General features: G+C 37.7%; 1 protein-coding gene across 4 annotated transcripts in view; it reads left to right on the top strand.

Moving 5' to 3' along the window:
* Positions 1–20,167, top strand: part of tnpo1 (transportin 1) — a 53,380-nt gene that overhangs the window by 7,134 nt on the left and 26,079 nt on the right. For all 4 annotated transcript variants that reach the window (XR_005993220.1, XR_005993221.1, XM_041811463.1 and 1 more), the window contains exons 4-6: positions 2,476–2,625; positions 6,047–6,153; positions 19,491–19,624. Coding sequence is in view for 2 of the 4 variants with exons in the window: in XM_041811463.1 (XP_041667397.1) it covers positions 2,476–2,625; positions 6,047–6,153; positions 19,491–19,624 (391 nt within the window). In the remaining 2 variants the exon portion in view is untranslated. The remainder of the gene's footprint in view (positions 1–2,475; positions 2,626–6,046; positions 6,154–19,490; positions 19,625–20,167) is intronic.

Here is a 20,167-nt window from a genome sequence, read left to right as displayed (position 1 = left end):
CTGTACGGGGGGTGAATTTTTTTGTACCACAATCATTTGGATTATATTTAGGATAAACCTCACTTCACAATGATTGGCGCGGCTCATTTGATTGACAGATAGCTCGGCATGCAGAGGCTCCGTTCCTGTAAACCGGAATGCCAGCTAGCAGGCTGACAGGAAGTCGTGCTTATTGGGCGGGCTGTTAGGTTGATCCAAAGTTCGGTTGAGACCGCGATTTCAATACGGAAGCATCCACGGATTGGCTTCAAAAGCCGTTTTACTCCACCTATTGTAAGCAGACGACTGATGTCACACAGGGTTTGTCCAATTCTTTCTACAGTCTATGACAGTAACTAAAAATTGACGATGATAAAAGGAACAAACCTTTTTTTCTTTAAAACATACTTTAAAGTTTAAAGAATGAGTAATGAATAAAGAAAAAGATCTCAACTGACATACGTCTGGTGGTCCAGCCTAAAACTCCACTCATGTATTATATCCAAATTTTACAGTTGGTGTGCTGATAGTCACAGCAAAATATTGGATCTAAATATTGGAAGAAATTTCGATATCTGCTGATACTGATAACAGGCCGATAATATCGTGCATCCCTAAAATAAAGTTGTAAATGCCAGCATATTGGATATCAGCAAAAATCCAGTGTCGTCAACCCCTAGCTACAACATTTAATTGCCACAGATGAGTAGCATTTTGAAATACATTTTCCAACTAAATGTTCATCGTAGAGCTATTTACCCTTTTTTACTATGTATGGGATGATTCTGCTAATTGCCTGGTGATGAACAATAAAATGCCATCTGACAATCTCTAACAAAGGCCATAATTCATGATGCTATTGTTGAGTCTTTTCCAAAGAATTTCTCACATCCTCTGTGTGGTCAATGAGTCTGTGTTTGCTCTTACGCAGGAGGATTCTTCATGAAATGAAAGCTTGTGTTTGCGTACTTCCTGTTTATTTCTGTTTCCAAAGTTATGAGTCCATCATAACTGTTAGAGCAGCGTTAGACTCAACATGTACTTACTGATGTTCTTTACATTATTGTTAAAGATAAAGTTACAAAGAAAGTGATGTTAAAGGAAGAGAAATGTTCACTTCTCCGTCAGTTTGCATCCAGACATGCTAATGTTGTAAGGAGATGGCACTGCAGTAATGGCGGCTTGTCAACTTTTAGTTTCCCTCTGATTGATCTTTAATTAGTCATATGGACTCATGATGAATGAGAGGCATCACTTTGTTGTTCATCATTTCAAATGTTTGGGATGTGGTCATTTCGAAATTTAATATCTGAAAGTGTACACTGTACAAAATGTTTAATGTTTTTGCTTCGTCATTTTAGTCTGAGCTACATGTTTGTCTTAAACTTGAGTGTTGTATTAATTTAGGAGATTTTAAAGCTAGAATTAGGGAACATTTCACCAGTGTATGCACAGATTTTTCTTCTGAAAGCTGCTGACTAGCTGATTGATGTAACATTGTTCTCATGTTCTGTTTTTTGTCACATGTGGAAGTTATCATGCCCACTTCCATAATCCTTTTAAAAAGGTTTTTAAAACATATTTTTCTCCTAACTTTTTGGGTTAAATATTTCAATCGCCTTCTATCCTGATAAGAACTACCAAATATTAAAGCAGTTTCAGGATTTTAACCTTTTAAATACCAGTTTATTGCATGATATCACTGTTGTTTTTAATCAAAATAAAAAAATTAAACCCAAAATGTTCTTTTCTTTAAAATCAGCGATGAAGGGTAAGGATTTTTGAATAATCCCAGTCATGGATATGTCAAAAATGAGCTACAACACTGATTTTTTTGTATTATTAGTTTTTGTGCAGTGTCTGATTTAAGTTTACTGCCTTAATAACCCATCTAGTCTTATTATGAACACTTATTTTGACCTCACAGCCATTAAAGAACAGAATTATGCATTCTGTAATGTTATGGTTTAATTTTGGAGAAATACAGTTATAGTTTTGATAAGGACTGTTGTTGATTAAAGAATGTAATCCATAGAGTTGTGAAAGGAAGTGGACTTTTTGTCCTTAATGGTCTTAAAAGATTAGAAATTAGTAAACAGTGTATTACAGACCAATTATAACAATTAGACTGAAATTTCAGGATTTACTGAGAAAAAAAGTCTTATCAAACATCCTGCTGTGTGCAGTAACACAGCCAAAATGACTGCCAAATAAAAGTGGAAAATGACTAATTTGGACAAAAATGTCCTTAATGATGCCAGAGGGATAATGAAGCAGAAATGTCTCCATTTACTTGTAACCCTGTCAAAAAGAAACAAGTATTATTCATGTCTGAATGAAAACTCAGCGTGTATTGTCTATTTATTCAATTCCTATTGTCATAGTTTAAGTAAAATTAGTTGTATTTAGTTTTGCCAAACCTTTTCTGTGAATTTGTTCTCAGCTTCAAAGTCATTCAAAAATTCATGACTATTTTCTTTGTCTCCACCCTGGTAGATGAACCGACACGCTCCCTGAGTGGATTGATCCTGAAGAACAATGTGAAAGCCCACTATCAGAACTTCCCTAACGGCGTGTCTGATTTCATCAAAAGTGAGTGCCTCCAAAACATCGGAGACTCGTCGCCCCTCATCCGGGCCACTGTGGGTAAGTTTGATCCTCTGGGTCTGCTGGATGTGATGCACGTCTTAAGATTTGTTTACTTGTGGTAGCTCTGCAATAAAACAAAGCAGATTAAAAACTGTGAATACACCAAGGAAATTAAAAGAATGTATAGTTCCAGAAAACGTCTGGCTGTTATTGAGCATTGAATTTAGTGTTTATTAAACTTGGGATGGAGACTCTGGTGGTAGATTAAATTACATTTTTGTTTAACGGTAATAAACTTTTGTAGTATATGCGTCATTGTTCACTATGGAGGGCATGAAATGCAACACACCCATGATACATGCTCATATTTCTTATTATCAGTCCTTCTGAGGTTATCACAGATCCATATTGGTTTTGTTTTTATGAGATGTGGCAGTATGTAAACTTTTCTGTATGCAGAGTGCAGCTCTTTGAGTGATTAGGTAATGATGGAATCAAGCTGTTTGCTAACTGTGATAGTTTGCAATACTCTCAGTGCTCCACTGTCAGGAGCACACAGCTGAGCAGACGCCCGTGTTTTTAATTGTTTAACAATGTGAAGAGATTGTAACTTTGTAGGAGCGGTGTAGTTGTTTTTGTTGTCTAACTAGTCCAGTAATATTAAGAAGTATTGTTCGACTGATTACTCTAGACCCCGGGTCTTCAACCTTTTTTTTTTTTTTTTTTTTTTTTACTGTGAGCTGCTTTAAAACTAAAACTTCCAGGTTGTAAGCCTCTGTAAAATTTGCAGTTGCCAGGCAATGAAGGTAAAGTGGAGGGGGCAAGAGGAAGGGCTGGGGTGTTTGTTGTGGTACAAATGTTATGAGAAAGGGCCATGTGACCTTTACCTTTGACCTAAGCAGATCATCTTGAGTGACAGTGACTGTGCAAACTTTGGAGAAAATCCCTCAAAGCATAGCTGAAATATCACATCTAAAGCAAGAAATGTGCAGAAGCTCCCTGACCTTGAGCTTTGACCTAGGACTTCAATAATGTTACCCGATCATTCTGGGGCCAAGGTGAATAATATTTTTGCAAAGTTTGGTGGAAAGCCGTCAAAGCATTCTTGAGGTATCAAGTTCACAAGAGCCTGGACAGACATATAGACAAAAAACTCCAAAAAACACAATGCACTGTGCTCTGCTATCACTGGTTTGAAAAGCAATGGAGGTGGTTGTAGCATGCACATATATAAGATGCCAATGTTTCTATGTTGAGTGCAATCAGTATAAAGCTTGCATCTACTGCTGATTCAAAGACAGGGTTTTTAAGTAGGCAGAAAAAGTTATGGATGTTCCAGTACCATTTTTTCCCTTAAATTCCAATACCAGAGTGTTGGGTACCAGCTGGTGCCGAGTACTGATCTGATACTGGTGTGAATTTTCTGAACCAACTGTGCTGTATTGGACTAGGAAATTATTTAGGCCCTACATTTGACTCAGAACATGGCTCAACAAATACAGCCATAATGTACAGCCTCTCTGTGGCACTGAAAGTTGTTTTTCTGCCGATTATTGTGGGTTTTAAAGCTAAATATTAAAATAATAACACAGGGGGCTGCATCACAGGCTCTCTCCTTCTTTCTCCATTATGCCCGATTCTGGCAGCCTGCCATTGGCTGACAAACCCTCACAAAGGGGAAACAATATGATGGTTAGCATTCAAGCTAGCAGTAATAAACAATCGAAAATAGATGAAATTTTTTTTAAAAGACACTCAATATTTGGTTTACTGGTGTGGATTTAATCTTCAAGTCTCGAAAAGTCACCCAAGTTCCAGCCTAGCAAGAAATGCTGCCCTAAAAGCATTCAAAGGCATAGATAGTGTCAATGGGACGGTACAACGGCTAGCTTTAAGAGAGAAAGAAAAGTATTAGTACGACAACGATGGTCTGGAAGGTTTTTCTACAAACACCTACAGATAATTGTCATGCAGCCACCATTCTTTGCTGCTGCAGGGACCTTTGGTTCTTCTTTGATGCTCAGTAAACAGTAGCTTATGCATGCAGTGTTTTCCAGCACGCTAACATTTAGCTTGGCTTAACAAAGTAAATAAAAAGTTAAAACAGTATCAGATCGGTGCATAAACACATGTACTCGCTGATACCAATACCTGCATTGTAAACCGTATCACCGTATTTCCACTACTGGCATCAGAACCAGAAAAAGTCACCAGAAGAACTTTTTTCAAGGTAAAATAGGACAGAAAATGTTGCCTCAGTGGGAATGTTACTCCGAAAGAAGTAACAAAAAAAAAAAAAAAAACATCAGTGTTGGCATCAACCATATTGCTATTTGAACAAAAAGGTATCATCCCCAATTTTAATATCTGCTGCATCTCCAAGGCTGGAGTGTATTCTGTTGTACAAATGTTTTAAGCAAGAGCAGACAAAGAGATCTGAGGACATTTACCTGTGGCATTTGACCTCCAAAATCTAATCAGTTTGTCCTCGAGTGACGGGGAAAAAAACTCAAAGCATTCTCGAGATGTTGCAATCACAAGCAAGGGATGTATATGAAACATATGACCTTGACCTTTGACCTCCAAGGTCTGTGAAGTGCAGCGACTTTGCAACACAACAATGTACATCAGCAATATCAGACATTATTTCAGTTTTACATTTATAGTCTCTATTTGTAGGGATGGACATTGAAAGTTCAGTAAGGACCTGATTCTATGTTGTACACCTGGGAAGAACATACACTCCTTACTCTGCCTCATTTACTCAGATCAGCACTTAAAAGACCTTTGAGTTTTGTAAAGACACTTTAGTTGAAAAAATAATCCATTGTTAAACTCCACCTTTAAAATGAGAGAGAAAAAAAAAGTTAATCAGCTCACTTATGGGTGCAGACAGAGCTAACATTATGATGCGTTCAAGGTCAGCTCCGTAAAAGTGATTATTAGGGGAATGTAAATATAAGGTCCTGATGTGCTCAGTTGTCACATCAAGAAAAAGCAAGTTTAGTTTCTGATGTGAAACTTAGATAAATACAAGATAAAGATTGTTTGTTATTCCAGCAATATGAAATAGATTTAACAAATAATCATGAACCCCATTAACTCAGCTTATACCACTCTGTTAAAATGCATTGTGGTTTGTCGTTCTACCAAACAACAGAAAATGACTGATACTGCTAGTGAAAAGGACTTGGATTGATAAGGGTATCAATTTTGATCTCCACCATCCTGCTGTTTGGTGAATGGCTTTGTTGCTAAGTGCCTCTTTTGCTGCACTGGCCCTCTTCATCACTTGGGTGAATAGAAATTGCTGTATTGCTTTCAGCCTGTATTCCCTGTAGGAAAGTTTCATGCAATGCTACCATGGACTTTAGTGTTGTAGCATTCTTTATCAGCTGCCATTAAATAAGTTGTGTCAGTGCATTCTTAGTCGTTTTGTCACCCCATTGTGACTCACAGTGAATTCTTCTCATATCAGGTATTCTCATCACCACCATTGCCTCCAAAGGAGAGCTGCAGAACTGGCCGGAGCTTCTGCCTAAACTCTGCCTGCTGCTGGATTCAGAGGACTACAACACATGTGAGGTAAGGATGACTGAAGGATGTTGGCAGGTTTTTATTTTCCTGCAGGGGGATGGAAGTATCTTGGTCATGTTGTACAGTGTACTGCTGCTGAGGAGGACAAAAAGATTTCCTAATGCAGCATATGTGCTTTTCACTGACAAAGACGACCTAAAAAATCTGTTTACATGCTAAATTAAATTCTGTAGTGATCATGAAAACAAGAGGAAACAATTCCTTACATCCATGTTTTTGCAACAAGAAAAGGTAAGACATGGCATTCAAAATCTGCATATATCCTGGTAAAACAAGTGTAGCATTAAAAATGTGTTCTGTATCATAACTTGATACTGGTGCATTGAAAAGTATTCTTAAGGTCTAAAAAGAAGCTAATATGAGCCTCTCCAACCAGCTTAATAAATAGATATAAATCAGTATGCATGCTGTATCCTTTTGGCTTTTCTGGGATCTGATGTTGATTTAAATAGTTGAATTGTTGAGAGCAGGCAGTTCAGTTGATTTCCAGACTATCATTTTTTTATTTGAAATTCCCATGCTGATCTTTATTGCACAATAAGCTCATAAGAAATCAGATTTTGTAACAGCTTTTGTGCTGCTGTGAGAGAGACAGAGAGGGATTATGTGTGCAGATTTGTGATCATATGTCATTCCACACTTGTGCTGTAAGTAAGCATGTCTGGGAACACACGGTGCTGCATGCCAGCTGGTTTATTTGTTTGTTTATTTGTTTATTTATTTACTTCTTGTGTGAAAAGGGGAGAGAGAGAGAGAGACAGAGAGAGAGGGAGAGCTAGGTCAGCCATAAAGCAGCAGCTGGACGGCGTCCTGCTGGCCAGATGAACTGAAGGCTGCTTCACAGCTGGAGAGGCAGCAAAACCCTCAGATTATTCAACGTGGAGTCAGTTATTCTCTCTATCCTTTTTGCCAAAACACCATTATGACCTCATTTTCTGACTCGGCTCATATCATCTCCGAGAATAGCTTTTATAACATGCAAATCAGCAAGAACATCAGTGTTACCCGGCCTTATACTGCTGGGTGTCTAAATGACAAATGATAAGAGAGTGTCAGTATTTTCTGCTACTTTTCAATACCACATGTTTTGAATGTAATGTTGTCAGCTTTTTTGATGCATGTGTTTGGATGAGATCTGATATTAAGGTGGTATTTTTGGCTCCTGGGGTTAGCCCAGCTTAGAAATGCTGCTTTAGAGGAAGGAGAAAAAAAAATGCAATTAAAAAAAAATTTAACTTATTGGAGAAAACACCTCAAAGTATTAAATATTTACTTGAAGTGGATCATTTAGATAAACCTGTATATAGTAAAATTATAATCATGTTAATTTCATCTGTAAAAATGCGTAAATCAAAAAGTCAGATGTTTACTAAGCAAAAACTTACAAAAAAAGCTCAGCCACTTCATCAGCTGGATCAGGGCTACGCTGCATTGCACAGCGCCATAGACACACTTCATGTGTGCAAGGTTGCTTTTCTTCGGTCTGAGCAAAACCGCACCGCTACAGAGCTTGGCCCAGTCGTTATAGGTGGAAATTACAGGTTACAGGTGCTTTAAGGCCTTCAGGAGTGCATAGTGGCAGAATGTTTTCACATTTCATCTAAAATTGCAGTTGCAATAAAATTTACCATGAACACGTGACTTTGATTTAATAATATGGTTGCAAATTCAAATTATTATTTTTTTTTCACATGAAGGAAAAATCTTTTGGAATTTTACTTTCCAAACCACTTTTAATAACAAAAGTAACTACCAAGTACTCAGTATTTAACATTAAAAAAGTAACCTCCTACTTTTACTTGAGTCGATTTATAAACAAGTAATCTTACCTCCACTTAAGTAATTTGTAATCAAAGTAACTGTTTTTTATGGGACAATTATCGGCCTGACTGATTATTGAGGCTAAAATTTGCCATTCTACCGAATATCGGTATCTGTTTTTTTTTTTTTTTAATTATTTTTCTTTATAGAAAATTGATGAAGTTAATTAACCAACTACTTTGCTTCCACTGCAAATGATGTCTTCCCCCTCTGGCTGTATTTTCATTTTTCAGTCTCACAGAATATCTTGTATACAACACAATCTGACTGGCTATATGTCACGAGTATTAGCCAATCAGCACTTGAGCCTGAATGTCACAGACACAGTGAGCCATTGGTATAACTTCCTGTCTCCCTGCTTCTACTGTGTTGCTTTGTGCAACACTGGAGAACACACTTTCTTATGCTAAAAGAGCTAGTGCTAAATTGTTTCATTGCATTTTCAGGTTTTTATCATGCAGTTTTACTTTTGCCATAATAAGTAAATATTGCACATCATAAAAAATGCATATTGGTTTCAAATATTGCTTCTCGGTCTTGTGAACTGCTAATCAATATTGGTTGACCCCTAGTACTTTTACTTGAGTGAAAGTTCAGTTAAACACAAGGGCTGTAAAGGCACTCATATTTAAACTGAAATATTTTGGTAGTTTAACAGAAGACTTGTGTGATGTCTCAAACTAAGGGAAACTGACTTTCTACAGACCTGCTTTTATTCTGAAAGATAGTAAGCAACTTCAGGTAGATTGAAGATTATGACATGAATTTAACCACAGAAATAGGAGCTTGCTATGGATTGAAAAGGAATTAGGAAGATGTTAAAAGGTAAATGTTTGATAACACAAGGTGCAGACGAAATTTGTCTTGTGGTTGATAAGATGTTAAGCAGCACTGTTGGACTTATTTTACATCAGTATGGCTGCAGGGAGATGCTGCAGTGGTTTAACAAAAGTGTGCTGAAAAAGGGCAATTAAGCTTGCCATTAATGGTGATTAACAAATGCATGCATGCATCATAAACTTACTTTATTGGGATTAATACATTCATGTGGGTAGTCCTAGTTTAGACCTGAAACTTCTTTCCTTAAAACAAAATTCAAAATTGAGAGCAACAGGATGAGAAAGAATAAAAACACCAAGCTCTGTTGGTTACACTCTGCTGATACATACATTACATACAGTATTTTCAATACTTAAATACTTTTCCATTCCATGATTTTGTCACCATGGTTTGGATTTTTACTATAATCCTATCTAAGTTTAAAATCTCAGTATCGTGATAGCCCTGGAAGCTTTCAGTGGATTGAGGATGGATCATAGATGCTGGCACCAGAATCACATGAAGCCTCATGTTGACTCCGTGGTCTTTATTATTCTGTCAGTTGCATGTGCCTATGACATCAGCCTGTATAGCAAAGGCAGATACATTTCATCATACTGCACACTCAAATTAAACAGCATGTTAAATCCAGTCATGCTGAAGGGCATGTGAAATGTATCCCCCTAGGATTACTCGTTACTGCTTCTCACAGCAGGAGTGATCATATGATTATTTTCTTCTTCACTCGCTGAAATGTGAAGGAAAAGTTGTGACAGAGATATGGCTCTCCCTGTAGCCCACCCCTCTCTGCCTCTCATAAAGCTCATTCAGAAGCTGAGATTTAGGTCAGCTATTTACTGCAGAGGATCTTGAAGTTCATGTGTGTACAAGGCTTAACAGCAAGCAGCCACCAAACTCCTCATAAGACGCGCTATGATTTTGTAAAGCAGCTTGAGAGGCTGGAAAAGCTTCTTAGTGCCTGATGTTGAAGATGGTAATGCTGGTGCTGGATGAAAAAAAACAAGTGTCTAATCTTTTGCAAAAGGTGTAACAAAACATCTTTAAAAACTTTTGTATTTTTGGCTGTTATTTTACAGATTATATTAACAAACACTCTGGCTTTTATCTGCATTGAATCTTTAAAAATACCTATTGGTTTTAGGTTTTTATTCTGCATGCTATGTTTGAAAACTTTCTGTTAATTTGTATAATAATTGTAAGGCATGGAAGGCATTTTGTGCTGTATAATAAAGTCTATAAAGTTATTTCCACCCTAGAAAAACTTGTTTCTGCATGTGAGATTGTGCTGCCAGAGGAAATGGACAGTGTTAGACCTCAGATTTTTAGAGCTTAAATCACATAAGGTTGTGATTTATTGGAAAGGAAAGCTCTTTCATGTGAGTTTTCTGCAGCTGCACCTGCAGCCTTGTGGCGTTTGTGTCAGGTGAAACATGGGACCGATTGTTGCGGCTCTCTTTGATCTGTGATGGCTTGCATTATAACTCCTTTGTGAATCATTTGGACCATTGCTCTTGTGTTTCAAATACATCAGCCAGACATGGCCATCAAACAGGCCAGGGGGTCTGGCACTTTGTAGTTCCTCGACCTCATTTCCATAATTTGTGCAGGATTGCAGTGAAGTTATATTGGTTCAGCATGTCGATCTAAAGGAAAAATATCTTTCCTTAGTACGGAAGTGAGTCAGAATCTGAACCATCTTCCTGAGACTCCTGTGTATGCCTGCACATTATAAGGAAAATAAGCAAAGTATATGATTCAGCTGAGTCAGACAAACAACATGGAAGTGGCAAGCCAAGAATCAGTCTGCTATTCAATGCTGTAATGAAAGGATTTCCCTTTATATGAGGAGTGCATGATATTGAATTTTTGCAGGTGTGGATGTTTATCAGTGCATATTAGTTGATACAAATATTGATTTGGATGTATAAATGTAGCTCAGACCCAAAACTTCAGCCCTTAGACACCTTAAAGTTTAAGAAATGATGATGAACAAATAAAAAGACTTCTGCTGGCACTGCCTGAAACTTATTCGCACATATGGCAAATATTTTTGAGCAGATTTTTCAGTTGAAAATACCGGCTGAAATTTCTGAAATATCTGCTGATATTAATGATTAACTTTGTAAGCTAATATCTACTGATACAAATATCATATCAATAAGGCTGGGCAGTAATAGATATGTAAAAATAGTATTGCTTTAATTATCATCACAAAAAGGTGTTATGTAGTCTGTGCATTTTAATATAAATGCCTTAAGAGTGTGTGTCTGTTTCCAGCAGCAGCACCGTAATCTTTGACTGAAGCGTGATAACAGAACTCCTGTAAATGATGCAGACCTCAAGAAAAGAACCTGTCAAAGAAGGACCTACAATTTAGATGTGCTCACAGCTGCCCTGGTCTACTCGAAGGTCAAACTGTGAAACATACACTGCTGGATCTAATGTGGGTAATGCAAGTTTGGGAAATACTTTCATTTTTCTTTCTGGGTTGAACCAGTGATGAGAAATTGTGAGGTTTGTTGTCATTGAGCATACATGCTGTGTGCTGCAGCAGCAAAATCAGGCACAATTAAAACCATCAATGTTTTTTCAAATGTTTAAACTTAAATTGACCCTTAATAGGTGCTTGCTGGTTATCTGGGACTCTAAAGTGGTCTGTCTGTATCACACAAACATTACTTCACATTCCCAGATCCTGTCTGATCATAATTTGGGAATATTATTTCTCAAATAACCTGTATAGACTACAGGTACATCTCAGAAAATTAGAATATCATGAAAAACTTCAATATTTTTTGTCACTCATTTCAGAAAGTGAAACCCATATATTATATAGACTCATTACACATAGAGTGAAATATTTCAAGCCTTTATTTCTTGAAATGTTGATGATTATGGCTTACAGATAATGAAAACCCAAAATTCAGTGTCTCAGAAAATTAGAATATTGCATAAGATCGATTAAAAAAGGATATTTTCAACAGAAATGTCAGGCTTCTGAAAAATATGTTCATTTTGATGAACTCAATACTTGGTTGGGCCTCCTTTTGCATGAATTACTGCATCAATGCGGCGTGGCATGGAGGCGATCAGCCTGTGGTACTGCTCAGGTGTAATGGAAGCCCAGGTTGCTTTGATAGCGGCCTTCAGGTCATCTGCATTGTTGGGTCTGATATCTCTCATCTTCCTCTTGACAATACCCCATAGATACTCTATGGGGTTCAGGTCAGGCCAGTGTGCTGGCCAGTCAAGCACAGTAACACCATGGTCATTGAACCAGCTTTTGGTACCTTTGGCAGTCTGGGCAAGTCCTGCTGGAAAATGAAGTCAGCATCTCCATAAAGCTTGTCAGCAGAAGGAAGCATGAAGTGCTGGGGCCTTGATTTCCAAATGACATGCAAAATGTACTTTCACCTGCAAAGAGGACTTTGGACCACTGAGGAACAGTCCAGTTCTTTTTCTCCACAGCCCAGGGAAGACACTTCTGACGTTGTCTCTGGTTCAGGAGTGGCTGACAGGAGGAATGCCACATTTGTAGCCCATGTCTAGGATTCGTCTGTGCGTAGTGGCTCTTGATGTGCTGACTCCAGCCTCAGTCCACTCCTTGTGAAGCTCCCCAAATTCTTGAATGGATTTTGCTTGACAATCCTCTCAAGGCTGCGGTTATCCCTTTTGCTGATGCACCTTTTCCTACCACACTTTTTCCTTCCACTCAACTTTCTATGAATACGCTTGGATACAGCACTCTGTGAACAAGCAACTTCTTTAGCAATGACCTTTTGTGGTTTACCCTCCTTGTGGAGGGTGGAAATGACTGTCCTCTGGACATCTGTCAAGTCTGCAGTCTTCCCCATGATTGTGTAGCTACTGACCCAGACTGAGAGACCATTTAAAGGCTCAGGGAACCTTTGCAGGTGTTTTGAGTGAATTAGCTTCTAAGACACTGAATTTTGGGTTTTCATTATCTGTAAGCCATAATCATCAACATTTCAAGAAATAAAGGCTTGAAATATTTCACTCTATGTGTAATGAGTCTATATAATATATGTGTTTCACTTTCTGAAATGAGTGAAAAAAAATATTGAAGTTTTTCATGATATTCTAATTTTTTGAGACGTACCTGTAATCTATAGTGGCTTCAGCTGCTAATTTAAAAGTTACCACACCTTCCGACTTGCTTATGGTTAATCTTCCTAGATGTTTGCTGCTGTGTTGTAACATTAGCTCACCTTGACTGAAGAGAAAATTTGCATTTGTTTGCATTTATTAGTCTACATGTGTGCAAAAGCCTTTAGCTGCTTTTGACAGCAGACAGAGACATCCATGACATGCTGTAGAAATGTATGAAGATGTAGACTGTTACCAGAAACCCTTAAACAACAGATACCATTACCTATGGCTGTATTTTGATCCCTATTTTGGGAGTATTTGGTGTAAAGTTTCTGAGCTGTATGCACTTTGTAATTGAAGCGATGACAAACATGTGAATACATGTTGGTCTGCCTGTCTCCTGTGTATCTGTGCAAAATGATGCTCATTGGGTAAATTTGTCTCTCACTGAGCTTATGCCTGCAGCAACCATGTAAACCAGAAGGTTTCAATCATATATGTGCTATCTTAAAAGGATTGTGACATTTCCTTCTCTTTGAATTACCATTTTCATGGTTTCCTGTCCATAAAACAGTGTAAATGCATTTCTTTAAACAGAAAACCATCTACATCAGTTCTTTGGCTTGCTAACATCAGGATTTGCAGCAGTAGTAGAAATAGTCCCCTGTGCACCACACTGTATCCCTCTCTACACGCACTATAAAAAGACACGAGCAGGTGTGTTGGATGCCAAGTATAATGTTAGTGGATAGCTTTATATAGATTTTGCCTGAGAGCAGTTTTACTGTTCTGATAGATAGCTGTTGGAAAGTGCTTGTGAGGGTCAAGTTCAGGTCAAATAATCATGTCTGAAACTGCTTTGTCACCTCGCTGATCTTTTGTAGAGAGACATTATTCAAGCTCCAGCAGCAGGAGTGGGTACAGTTGGATAAATACGCTCTCCTCTCCCTTCTCCTCGGCTCGCTGTCGTCTGCATGACTTACATTCTCAAGTTTAATGTCCTCCACAGCACGACTTGAAGGGAGGATTACACTTCAGATGCTTCAGCGTCACTGGAATGCTCCAAGGCCACGCCCATTGCTGTGCCCTTCTCTGTTCAGACACAGACACGCCACAGCAGGAGAGGTCTGATGTTTGGCTTTAGGCACTTCCATGTGAAGTAGATTATAACAGAGCTAATATTTAAGTGTTTACAGAGCTTGAATCTAATGCTGCATGATTCATTCATTTATAAGGAGGAAAACTGTAGGGTAACTAGGCCAAATCATACCATTTAATATGGTGCGATATGATGCATGGCCCACAATAATGATGATGCAGTGATATAGTGATTCCATGCTTATTTATTCATTGCATGACAAATGAATACAGTAATAATAAATCACTATAAGAAAGAATGTAAAATGTCCCTTAAACAGTGAATTGGATGCCAGCTTCTTCTCCATCATGCATATTTTCACTACTGTGTATCAGTGACAAGATGCAAAAAGTTGAATTTTTAAATGTTTAATATTAGAATTTTTTTAAACAAATCTATATTCCATGTTTGTTGTTGAGCACATATATCACCTCAAAAGTTTCCATCAGTTTTTAAAGCTGGAGAAATCCTTAATTTTTATTGGTTCTTTGCTGATGACATCACACAGAAGCAGAGAGCTCCACTTGGGGGGCAAGAGGAGATTTCTGCATACAGTAATGCTACCAAAAAGGCCATGTTTTTAGCTGTTTAAACTATGCCATATATTCAGAAAAGTGCAAAAATAAAACATTCTTGCTTCTTAAAGGGATATTTCTGATTTTTTTTAAGTTGGGTTGTAAGAAACAGCTGATCGGATAGTGGCATAGGCGGAAGAACATGATAGCCGAACCTCGTACTACAAAATAGTGCCAAACAGCAGCTTTCTGGGGGAAAAATGAAATGCTACAAAATCGCTTGATAAAGCAAACAGTTGAACCAGCATTGTTTTTTGGCCAATTTTTACCTTGAACATGCTAAATTACGCTGGGAAATTATACCTATGAATGGAGCTATATAGCCTAGCTTCTCAAAGTGATTCCTTATTAAAGGTGGAATGCAAACTAAAATCTCTGGAGGCTAATAGCACTACCATCACCAAATACCTCATACAACCCAACTTCAAATAATCCAAAGTATCCCTTTAAACTTCTATTGTCCCAAAAGTAGTGAAATATTCAGGCAAAAATAAAAAGTCTCCACAAACTCGAGGTGAAATTGCAGCAGGCAGAAATTTAAAAATTAAACAATCAGGCTAAAGCCTGGATAAGTTACACAACACTTATGTATGGCCTGTTTTCACAAAACAGTCTGGTTTGGTTCAGCAGGGTTTTGCCATGGTTTAGCACTGTAAACTCTGATCAACTGATGTCTGTCCAGTCTTGCTCATTGTGACGGGAAATCTTTCTCTTTTAAGAGATCCAGATCTTTTGGCTCAGTTTGGTAGAGCTTGTTGTTTGGAGCCAGATGGCTCTTCATTTGGTTTTGCTTTTTAAATGTGGATTGTAAAACAAAAAAAATGGAGGAAAGGAAACTGGCACTCAAACAGAGCTAGCTACTGCAGCTAACATAAAAGAGTTGTTTTGTAGCAGGGCCTCGTTTGTGAACCACACATCATTACTTGGTCTCTTACCCCACAAAGTTTTAGGTCTGAACTACATCTAAATATCACTATCAACATTGAAAGCAGCTTAAATAAATTTGTAAATGCTGGTTTGACTCGGTGAGTAGAGCAGGCATCCATGTGTGGAGGCTGTAGTCCTCCTAAATGCACAGGTCCCAGGATCCATTCCATGTCTTGGCACTGTTTGGTGAATTTCTTTCCCCCACTCTCACTCCTTGTGTTTCCTGTCTCTCTACAGCTAACCTATCTAAATAAAGGCAAGAAAGGCCAAAAATAATCATTAAAACAATATGTAAATTTTGGCAACTCAGGCAAAAGTGTCAATATATGTTGATAAACCTGTTCAAATGCTATCAAAATTTCCCAGACTTCCCAGATATATTATTTGTGTACCTTACAATCCATTGTATTTATAAAACAGTGATTTTAAATGGGAAAATGCAGAAGATCCTCACTTTTTTGAGATGATGCAGCATTTTTTTGTTTTTCTGCCTGAAATATGAGCAAACAAAATCATGTCTAATTTATTTGACACCAGAAAGCTCATAAATTTATCATTTTCTCTTAAATTCCTCCATAATTACACAAACAGCTGAAATCAGAGCCAAATCTGGGATAATTCATGTTCAATGTTCATCTCATCTGAATCTGTTTCTTTTGTTTCAAAGATTCACCAGCAGAGAGCCTCATAGCTGAAGTGTCTTTAAATGCCTTTTTCAGTGCTCGTATGTTGATATTCCTCCCTTTCCTCGTTCGTTTTTACCTCTAAGGTAAAACAGTTTGTGTTTTAATAATGAAACTGACTTTCCTAACCTTGGCGGTTCTTTGTCTCCTCCTGTTTCTGACCTTGACACTGTCTCATCCCTCTCCCTCCTCTTCTTCCTCCTCGCCTTATTTCCCCCCCTCTGGCTTTACCATATTTTTCTGAGACCGTTCTCTATCCGTCATCTCAGAGGAATGCCTACACGGGAACGGTTTCCATGGTAATGGGTTTCAGACAGCGTCCATGTCAGTGCTGTAGTAATCTGCTTCCCAGACTGCGTTTTTTTTTCTTCTTTTTTTTTTTGTGAGAGACAGCGAAGTCTGCAGCGTATTGTGAAGATGCATACTAACCATCACTAGAGCAGCCAGTACTAAGACACCGTGTGTTTGTCTGAGTGTCTGCGTGCCAAACGTTTGAAGGTTATTGGAGCAGAAGTGGATGAATCTCATTGTAGATCATGGATGAACACGATTCTGAGAGCTCACACAAAACGGGAGCAAGGTCTTCTAGAAAGCCATCTTTATTTATTTACATAGATGTGTTTCATTAAAAAAATAAACCAACAGAAGCTGGATCTGTTCTTCCTCCTTATCCTTGCCATGGAAACGGAACCCCCTCAGGTTGGATGGGGCCAGATGTGCAAAAAGAGCAGTTCCCTTACAAGTCTAAAAATACCTTTTTCTGCATTTTCTGCCTTGGTTATTAATCTTTCTTGGTGCCAGTTTTAGCGAGTAACTCATATAACCCTTGAAGATGAATGACCTGACACCACCGTCTCTAGCTGTACAACTTTTAAACCAAAATGCCTCCAAAATCTGCGCTGATGTTGTTGTTCCAGGTAGAGTTTAAGCTGACTGCGCCTCCTCTTTGATGCCATGCCCCTTCTGCTCACCAAAACACATTTAACTCTACGCTAAAACATCAAAGATCCCTAGGGTGGGTACAGTTGACATCAGAAGAGAGATTTTGTGGGTTTGAGGCAGACACTAAGGGTTATTAAAAGTTCAGTGACTCTAGTATTAGTGTACACCATGTTTTCAGCATTTTTCCTCTTCTCTTATAATCCAAATTGCACAGCACAGTAGAGACTAATTCATCAGCGGTGTTATTACTAATGGCATAATACTGTGTATTGTTGCATTAGATAACTTATTTCAATTAAACTCGTGAAAAAATGAACACTAGGCATAAATCTAAGCTATAAAAGCTAACTTTAGACACAAAAACTGTCTTTTAGATGAAATTATTTCACATATTTTTGAATGTATGTTGTTTGACCCATGTCCTATCTGTTAACATGGATCAAGTAGCGCTTTTAACCTGCAGCCAGTTATGTTAGTTTTCAATTTTGTTGCCATCCATGTATTTATATAGTCTATGATTGCAGCAAGTGCTGTGTACAATACCTTGCAATTTTGTAATTATCGCTAGGTGAGCTATGACACTAAACAAAATGGAAAAGTTTGAATTTTACCATAACAACAATTTACAGAGAGTTGTGTATTTTTTAAAAATGGAATTATGCAATGCTTTTCACTCATAGCATGCATGCATTTTACATGCTCTCATGCTTAGCTAGGTGTGAGCCTCTAGGGCTGAACCATTTTGCAAAATTTTCCAATCCCCCCCCCCCCCCCCCCAAGTTTGCAATTGCGATATGATATGCAATTGTTTTTTTAGTTCCTGATATTACATTTTTTTGCAACAAACACAAGCAATAAATAGTTCTATATTACAACCAACACAATATTAGATAAAACTAGGGCTGAACAATTCTGAAAAATATCTAATTGTGATGATATTGACTTATATTGCAAATTGTATAGGAATTGTCGTATTGATGGGAGTCATAATTTTTATGTAATTCTCTTATTGAGTAAGAAAAATGTACAAAAAAGTAGGATTTTTGTTGACTATTCTAAAAAACTGCCACTTGAATGATTGCCGGACATGTAATTTAAAACATCTCTGCTGCAAAAAAAGTTTTAAAATAGTGTTTTTACACAAATTTCAGGTACAAAACATATTGCACCTTCTGCGATTTGAAAATTTCACCAGGCCATATTGCGATTTAATCTAATTTTCGATCAGCCCTATTAGCTTCCTCAAAGTAATTGTTGTAAATGTAAAAACATCCTGATTTAACTTGAATCAAAACAAAAATGTGGCCAATAGCCTCATAGTCAAAGCTAATATAAGGTACTTTCATAAGAACTTCCTGTGCATTTTCACAGTCATTTCTTTGCAGATGCCACACAGCCGTCGAAAACTCCCTTTGGGGGGCAAATAGTGATTTCTGCATAGTTTTGCATTTCTGAACCAGTGTAATGTAAGTAATAATTAAATTATGAGTGTGAAATGTAAATGGTAATTGCCTTCATTAAAGCCTATAGAAACTATGTATCTATTTGGAATGACTTCCTGTTTTTTTTCACAGCATCACAGCATGAAGAGATACTGCAGTGTCATGTTTTCTGTCTTTCAACCCTAATTGTAACAGAATTACATCATTAAATTATAAAACTATAGCATTTTTTATTTGTTCCTAATATGGAATAGTAATCCGATATTCTCATTAAAATGTTTGTGTTTAAGCTTCACACATATATATACTTTATATTTTCCTTGTAAAGTCATATGTGAAATGAGATATTTGCTCTTTCTGCTGCTTTGCACTGAATGCTTTATTTTGGTCTTTTTCCAAATAATAAGCCGTCTGGATGTGTTTGAGTGCAGCATCCTCAGGGGTAGGATGTGCTGCTCAGAGCTGTTTCTATGTCTAGACAGCCTTAATCCACTGGGCAGTATGATCAGCCAAATGAAAATCCTCAATGTTGTTTTTAATTCTAATTCTTCTTTGAATTTTCTCTGCCTCACTCCTGCCAATCAAATGTGAAGCTCTTGAATCCCTGCTGTAAAAAGCTGGAGCCAGTGCAGAGCTTGTATATGAGAAGGTCTTGATTTTTTTGTCCTGCTGCATCTTGTCTGGTTTAAACATTGAAATGATGCACATTTTATCACTTAGCCAAAGTAACTTAATAGTTATTTTGTTTGTTACATGGTTATCATGGTTACTTCTCATTAATTACCTGTTATATTTTGAATGGCTAAAGTTGTAATTTTTTATCTTCTGTTGTGTTCTTGTCCTTCAGGGAGCGTTTGGAGCCCTACAGAAGATCTGCGAGGACTCTGCAGAGATCCTGGACAGCGACATGCTGGATCGACCTCTCAACATCATGATCCCCAAGTTCTTACAGTTCTTCAAACACAGCAGCCCCAAGATCAGGTACCAAGTTCTCTTCCTTTACTCTTTTAGATTATGCTTACCTTAAATTCCTGAATCATATCAAGATTTTTGATGCATTGCTAGTGCTCTTGAGCACTAATTGTTATATAAGCTTTAATATCTGTCTGCAGAAACCTACAGTGACAAACAGGTCATTTACATTACAGCCCCTCCTCCCCTCTCTATAATTTAAGCATTTCTATCTGGAACATGCCCTCACTCATAAAATAATCATAGACTAGTCTGTATGCTCAGTATATAACATGTATAGTGGATTTGAATCAGAGTCAGGGTGGGTTAACGGTGTAGACCTGGGCCCTTATTTAAGTAGACCACCTTAAAGGTTCATTTGATCAATGTGTACACAAGTCTATCAGAGTCTGCTTTAAGTACCGTGTCCTTATTAAAAGCAAGCATCACATATGATGCATTGTGCAGCACTGCACAATCGCTGTCCACACTACATCTGTAAAAAATTTAATTCTCTGTGCGGTAGGTTTTGGGTTTCACATCGAACATGAGCGATAGGAAAATAGGAAAGGA

The sequence above is a fragment of the Cheilinus undulatus genome, linkage group 17, assembly GCF_018320785.1.
Source record: "Cheilinus undulatus linkage group 17, ASM1832078v1, whole genome shotgun sequence".
Taxonomy (NCBI): Eukaryota; Metazoa; Chordata; class Actinopteri; order Labriformes; family Labridae; genus Cheilinus; species Cheilinus undulatus.
This window is presented reverse-complemented; position numbering and strand designations above follow the sequence as displayed.